Here is an 8,051-nt window from a genome sequence, read left to right on the forward strand (position 1 = left end):
CTGGCCAAACTTATTTTTATGTACCTGGCCGATGCCTCAAAGCACAGGGTTTTAAATTCTGGATAGTTGTACTCAGGCTCCTCCATTGAAGGGTGTTAGGCACTTTTGAGTACAGTACAGCAAAAATTTAGTGGGCTTTGGTGCTGTGTACATTTTAAATTATATATAGCAGCTCTAGCAGCGTTAAGGGTTTTTTTTTTTTTTTTTTGTGTGGGCCGACTTTTAAATTACATCCTTGAGGAACAACACAGGCTGTTTTTGTAGGCCTCAAGATTAGTAATGTCTAAGGACCCTTTCTTAATAAAAATCGGGACAGTACTCTTTTTAAAACAAACTTTTTAAATTCTAGAGGTGTATGGTATCTTTTTAGGGGTGCTTGTCTTTTTGCGGTGACCTGATATGACTCATACCTAGTTATGTATGGCTGCCCAATTTCTGCCCTCCTATCTTAGGAATATGGCTGGAGTAGGACGTGGACTCTTGGCCTAACTCTCCCCCCCTTGTCTGGGTCTTAACCATCAGACTGGGAGTCATATCTGGGTCTAATTAATTACTTCATTTTATTTATAATGCAGGACTGATAAGCAGTACCCTTTTGTATGGACACCATAACCTTTTTGAACTTTCCTATTTATTTATTTATGAATTCCTGTCCTTACTGGAACTGTTACATTTTTATTTTTATTTATTTTTTTATTTTTAAATTTTCCACTGCTGGTTACTCGGCAACTTAATTTTCAACTACTGATTACTCTGCAACTTCCACTAATAAAAAAAAAATTTTCCTTGCTCAAAACTTCCTACTTATTGCATTAATCGTTTACATTGTTCTTTCAAATGGTTGCTTATATTACAGCTTTCTGAATAAAACTTCTGCCACAGTTCTACTTTTTCCTACAGTTTCACGCTACATTCTCTTAACCTATGTGTCCCAATAGAGGTCACTTTCACCTGCTCAAGGAGGTTCCTTATCTCACTTCTTATTATTTGGAGTGGAGATTAGAACTTTACTAAATTCCTTTTTGCTGAGCCTTATGGTGCAGTTCCTCACAGAGATACAGTAAGATTGGCCATGATTCTAAAAGTATGTGATCACGCTTCCTGACGTCTTTGGGGTTAGAGAAGCTTTCGGTGAGTTCATACATCAGGTTTTCCCCTACCCACGTCTGGTGCCCATTTTTGGCCCGACTTTTTCTGAGGATTTTGGTATGACTCCAACTAGCCTATACATATACCACCATTTTAGGCTCAGAGAGGTGTCTCTACATATTCTAGATCTGTGCCGAATCTACTGGGGCTGTGGGATTAACATCTAGCCAGAGTTGGCAGCGTGAACCTTACCTTATGTAGACATTTTAGGGCATTACTATTAATATTCACAATTAAATAATTAAAAAAAAAATTATTAAAAAAAAATTCTCTTTTTTTTTTTTCTTTTTTTGCAAAGTTATTAATTATGTCACCATGATCAAAATTATGATTGGCATATGTAAGAAATTAATGATATCTCAGCAGTGCAACTCCATTTAATATGTCGTGCGTTTTGGTATAAAATTTGACTATTTTTAATTTATTACTAAAAGACGATGTCTGAACTATCAATAGAATTATGACGCAGTGCCTCCAGCCGATTACGGCAAATAATTTAATATCTAAGAAAAAAAAAACCCAATTAATTTTGTTCAGACACTCATAGTATACCACGCAATTTTCCCAAGTTCTTTTTTTTTATATCAGTTAATTTCTTTTTAAAAGCATATACCAATCTTAGTGAAACAGTCTACAGTAGGGAATATATATATATATATATATATAAGAATATTTATTCGCAAGACATATTTTCACCATAAATGATCATACTTGAGTGACACAAAGAGATAACCTTACATAAAATACCAACTTAAAACGATAAATGCAATGTGATATTTAGCTAAACGATGAAAGTAAAATAAAGCAAGATTATGTTTTTCCCAGGTGTAGTATGAACCATAAATTAATATTCTATATAATCAGACCACAATAGTCTGCGAATCACATGGCCGAAAGTCATTCCACTGCAGATGAAGTGAGAATAAGCCATGCAAAACGGAAGACGTAAAATCGCAAATAATGCGCTTAATCTGATATTAAAAATGTTATAAAAACAAAAATCATCTCTTTAGAGAAAAATCTACATATGGTTTATACGGCTGGGATTGTACTTCCGTTACCCTTTAAATACGAAATGTAAAACATTTAAGGAAGTACATAAACAATATTGAATAATAATCAAATAACAGCAAGGCATAATTACCATATTTAAAATGGCCGCTTAGCTTAGAATAGTAGTTACCAGGTTCCTTTAAGATGGCTGCATTTCCAAGATGGTGGCCAATTAGGGAGGAGCTTCTTTTGGCGTCCCTCAAAGGTTCTGATACATGGTGGACCAAGATGGCGTCTGTATAGATGAGTCTATGCATGGTTGTGGTAGTATGTATGTTGTAAGTGTGATGTATCTTGTGTTTTGTGTCTGTTGTGTTGTCCTATTACATCTCTGGTTTCTTTTTATTTTGTGTTGAACAAAAGGGCAGTAAAAATTATCATAAGCCAAACCCAGTGGGAGGAACATTATTCCTATTGGTTGGAACATCTTATTCATTAACTGGTGATGTCATAGGGTGACACCTCTTGGTTAACCAGTATATTAAAATTAATTAAAAATTTCTCCATTTAAGACTATTATAAAAAAAACATAAAATGTAATCATGCTCTCATCTATGACGTCCATTTAATCCACCAGGTATCTGAATAAAGATTAATCTTGGTAACACTATTCTAATATTTAATATATCTTATGTAATATATATATTGGACTTTACTTTTTAACCCAAGACTTCAATTAGTAGCAGTAAGAATTGTATAGATACATATACAGTTATATATATTGATACACAACAGCTTGTATATGTAACTTTTTCTATACATGGTTTGTTTCCAATTAGAGTATTATCCATTTAAGGGATTACTATGTTAACAACAGTACATTTATGATTTGGACTGGATGATAAAATATGGGTGAAATTTCTGACCATTTGACACTACTATATGATAGAATATAATGTACTTCTCAGTAGGAGGTTGTCATAACATCATAGTTCCATAACCCCTTTTGTATATGATGGGGCAGAGATATCAATTTATGATTTTCTGAAATTCATTTTGAGATTTGCAGTTCTCATCAATCTAAGTGACAATGTTTATGTGACTCCGTGTAGATTTCAACAACTTTATCCCCCTGTTTGTGTTTAGGTAAATAAATGACAGATTCTAGTCTTTGTCCAGACAGTTTTGTTTGTCTTCTCAGGGTGGAAACAATAGTTTACTTGCATGGTAGATGGTTGGACACAGGTGTTATCCTGAAATTGAGTTTCGCCCATTGTGTGAGTCATGGCCTGAACATAAAGTTTTACGACCTCTCTGGTTTTTCGTGTTTCAAGACCAGGGGAAGGATGTCTTATGTAAACCTTTTCCCCCAAAGGCCGATCCACCTGTGATAAGCGATTTATTTATCTGTCTTTCTGAGTATTGTATTTAAAAGTTTGTCAAACACATTTTCCTTTCGGGGCAGATGACACAGCTTCTCATCTCAAAGTTCAGGCAAACAAAACCATGTCAAACAATGGACGCATTGGGCCTGATTCATAGTACGGCGAATTGGCGTTTCGGCGTGATTTTGCGAAGCGGCGATTATTTAAGTCTGAAATTGGCATTCAAAGAACGGCGGGCGGAAAATAGCGCCTAGTGTGAGATTCATTAAGATGCAATATGGTCAGAGCGCGACTTAAAACCACGCCAGCTAAAAGCTCGACTAAAGTTTAGCCAAATTTTCCCCTGTACCCCCAAAAATCCCAAATCACTGTGGAAGGTGTGGAAGTCAATTTGGAGATGACTTGCGTTTAAAAAATCTCAAAAACTGACTTAGAAAGAGAGATATCTGCGAAAGTGTGGAAAGGTTAAACAGCTCCTCCAGCCGCGAGCTGCGAACTCGCGAATGTGCGCATGCGCAACGCCAAATTGGCTCAAAAAATTTCGCCAGCGCGATTTTGGGTCAATTTTTTTTTGAATACCGCTTAATGTGTGTTTCAAACAGAAAGAGTTTTGACTCAATATGTAGCAAGGTCAATGGAGGCCTCAAAGTTCACAATTCTTGACCTGTAATAATAAAAATGTATTTCTATTTCGCACTGAAAGTTTAACAAGAGAAACATTATCTTTTGGGAAGGAACTAGATTGGACTTCTCCAGATTTAGCAGCCACCCCAGTCTTTCTAGATGGAATCTTGTTTCTTGAATGTGCGACAAGCACTGACTGTTGGAATCTGCAAAAATCAGGAGATCGTCCAGGTATGGAACGATGGAGATCCCCCTCAGTCTCAGAGGCTGTAGGGCTTCTGCCAACACCTTGGTGAATATCCTTGGAGAGGAGGAAAGACCGAAGGGAAGGGCCCTGAACTGAAGATGCCAGACCGAGTCTCCTAGATTGATCGCCAATCTCAGAAATTTCTGATAGGACAGATTTATCGGGACATGTAGATACGCATCCCTTAAATCCACCAGAGCCATGAAGCAACCTGGGGACAGAAGTTTGGTTACAGAATAAATGGTATCTATTCTGAAATGCTTGTATCTGATTAATTTGTTCAAGATCTTCAGATTTAAAATCAACCGATATTTGCCCGAAGGTTTTTTCACCAGAAAAATGTGTGAATAGAACCCCTGACCTTCCTGACCCCTGGGAACTTGGGTGATGACCTCTTGAGAAATCAACTCTTTTAACAGAGATATCATTGCAGAGGCCTGTTCCCGATCTTTTGGAAGTGGAGTCATCCAAAACCTGCTTGGAGGGGTTCTTGAGAAATCTAGACTGTACCCCTGCGCCACAATGTTCTTTACGAAAAGGCTTGAGGATACTTCTCCCCACTGTGGGAGAAATTTTACCAATCTCCCCCCCACCGGGAGAGAAATGTCACTTGGTTTTTGTAGACTGTTCAGGTGGTTTAAACAGTATACCACCCCTTCCTCTTCCTCTCTGTGAGGACCACTTTGATCTCTGGTCCAGATCTCTAGTTTTCTGGGTTTGCTGAAAAGGACGAAAATTTTTCTTTGGTGGTGGTTTCTTTTTGGAAGGAAAGGCCTTTTTCTTATCCGCCGTCCTATCCAGGATAGTTTCCAAATCCGGACCAAAGAGCAGGTCTCCTGAAAACGGTAAACCACAGAGTCTGGCCTTAGAGGCCGAGTCACCCGTCCAAGTTTTCAACCAAATCGCACGTCTTGCTGAATTCACCAGAGCCGACGACCTTGCTGCCATTCTAATTGATTCAGCTGAGGCATCAGCCATGTATTTGACGGCCTTAATGAGCAGTGGAAAGGAATCAAGAAGGTCTTTCCTAGCCGTTCCAGCCTCCACATGCCCCCTGAGCTGATCTAACCAGCATTCTAAGTTTCTGGCTACCACTGTGGAAGCCATGGCCGGTCTAAGGCTGGATGTAGAGGAATCCCAGGCCTTTTTCATGAGGGAGTCTGCCCTTTTATCCATAGCATCCTTCAAAATCCCCATGTCTTCAAACGCCAGATCTGTTCGGCGTGAAACCTGTGAAAAAGCCGCATCCAACTTAGGTTTTTTATTCCAGGGATGTGCTACATCATCCTCAAAAGGAAATCTTCTCTTTAGGGATTTGGAGAAAAAGGGGGCCCTCTCAGGGTCCTTCCATTCACTTTTAATTGAATCCGTAAGAACCTTGTGGACCGGAAACACCCTATGTTTGGTTTGATCCAAACCCTGGTACATTTTGTCGTGTACTGACATCTGTACTTTTTCATCCGGAATTTCCAAGGTAGTATATACCGCTTTAAGGAGTTCAACCACTTCTTCTAGAGCCAATTTATATCTGGACGTTCTAGACACTTCCTCTTCTTCCTCAGAATCTCTGAGGGAAATTAAAGTACTAGCCCTTTCTTCCTGTGTCATACGCTTCAGCTGACTTAGAGGTGGATGCTTGAGAAATTGCCCATACATTTTGTTCTGTCTGGGAATCTGTCTGGGAGGCTGATCCCCTAGCTATTAGGGAATTTAATGTATCCTTAAGCTCCTGTACAGATGAAAACAGATCACTATTCTGTTGGGCTGTTTCTTCCTTTAACAGATCAGCTATACATGATCTGCAGAGTGGCTTAGGCCAGGTATCCTTAAGAGGATTCTTGCAAGAGGGGCACTTCCTTGAAGATGCTGAAGCCCTGGCTTTAACTGTGGCTTTAACCTAAGAAAAAACACATCAGAAACCACCTATCAGATAACTAACTTAGCTCTGATTAAAAAACAAACAGCCCCCCAGACAATACATACAATCCTGCAAGCCTAAGGACAGACACCTCCGACTGCAGGGCAGGCTCCCAAGGAGGAACAACCAAACAACCTATTAACCCAATAGTAAAGAGAAGAGGCACCCCTGTACCTCTCTTACCTGGGCTGGGCCGGTGCTGACGGCGCCTGCTTCCACCGACGCTGCGGTTCTGTCCTCCATCGCAGAGCCTGCAGCAAGCTGGGCAGATCCTCCCCGCATTTATTTGAATTTAAATGTCCGCTTCCCGCGTCCCCCTGTGGAGACCGGAAGCGGAAGCACCGACCCTTGACCTGCTGCCGCCTTCTGCGCTGTTAGTGGCTGGAACCAAAGCCACCACGTCCCCGCCGGAAGTCCCGCCTACCGTACTGCCGTCCCCCGACAGCGGGACCAGGGACCGATATGCGGAAGAGAAACATCCGCCCGAGCTGCCTACCAGCCCCACCAGCGGACCCCCGGCGCACAGGCGAGACCCTCCGACGAAGCTCTGCTCCCCTGAGCTCGAAAAGGCGGCCGCTCCGGAACAACCCCTTTGTCCTCAGGGAGGGGTGCTGGGATGGTCTCCGCAAAAACATGAAAAAACGGGGTAAGTCCACCCTACTCCACCTGGAGAGAGCGCAGCCCCACACACTGGTTCCATGCAGTGTCTCCTCATGGAGGAGGAAACACAAAAACTGAGGCATGGTGGAAGAGGCGGAGCTTTTAATCTTGCAGTGTTTCCTGTTGAAGTGGGTGGAGCTGCGCTCTCTCAATGTGCTGTCCTATAAGGCGACTGGAGAAAAAATGCCCAGGTGTGTTTTTGCTGGCATTTTTTGGGGGTTTTTGGAGGCAGGCAAAACATCAGAACTTGTGCACAGTACCACTATACACAAGTTCAGATGTTTTTCCTGACTGCAAAGAACCCAAAAAAATGCCTTCTATTAAACCGGCAAGGTGTTACAGCAGCGAAGCCATACTCCTGTGCTGAAAGTTTTCTAATACCAACGATCTTTTTTTTTATGGTTCCGGACATGCTACAGAGCTGAAACTTCACATGTACACTTTTTAGACCCCCCAGATCTGAAATCAAAAAATCTCTCTTTTTTTTTTTTTTTTTTTATTTTTTCAATAATTGGCTTTTTTTTATCAAAAATGACAATTTTTAAGAACTTTTTTGTGTGATTTTGTGTCTGGGGGGTCTAAAAGGTGTACCTGTGAAGTTTCAGCTCTGTAGCATGTCCAGAACCAGAAAAAAAAAGGATTGTTTGCATTAGAAAACTTTCAGCTGAGGGGGTTAGCTTCTCTCCTCGGTTTTCACACCTTGCCGGTTTCAAAGCAGGCATTTTTTTGGGTTCTTTGCAGTCAGGAAAAACATCTGAACTTGTGTATAGTGGTACTGTGCACAAGTTCTGATGTTTTGCCTGCCTCCAAAAACTCCCAAAAAATGCCAGCAAAAACACACCTGGGCATTTTTTTTTTGACGCTAGCGTTTTTTTGGCAATTTTGGGTTCTTTTGAGGCAGGCAAAACATCTGAACTTGTGTATAGTGGTATATATATACACACATAATTATATGTATATAGACACCTAGCCATATATAGGTGTGATAGTAGCAGAAATATATTACTGTAAATGATTTCATTAGCGCAAGCATATATTTCTGCTACTATCACACCTATATATGTCTAGGGGTATA

The 8,051-nt window shown here is 40.5% G+C and overlaps 1 protein-coding gene across 1 annotated transcript; it reads right to left on the reverse strand.

Annotated features, from left to right (window-relative positions):
* Nucleotides 1-5,004: 5,004 nt before the first annotated feature.
* Nucleotides 5,005-5,979, reverse strand: LOC309545780 (lamina-associated polypeptide 2, isoforms alpha/zeta-like; the record flags this gene model as incomplete). The annotated part of the gene is made up of 1 exon (XM_082245131.1): nt 5,005-5,979. The coding sequence occupies exon 1, from the start codon at nt 5,842-5,844 to the stop codon at nt 5,005-5,007; it is 840 nt and encodes a 279-aa protein (XP_082101257.1). The 5' UTR covers nt 5,845-5,979.
* Between the last annotated feature and the right edge of the window lie 2,072 nt (nt 5,980-8,051).

Source organism: Pelophylax lessonae (assembly GCF_965119305.1).
Source record: "Pelophylax lessonae genome assembly, chromosome: 1".
In the NCBI taxonomy this organism is placed as follows: Eukaryota; Metazoa; Chordata; class Amphibia; order Anura; family Ranidae; genus Pelophylax; species Pelophylax lessonae.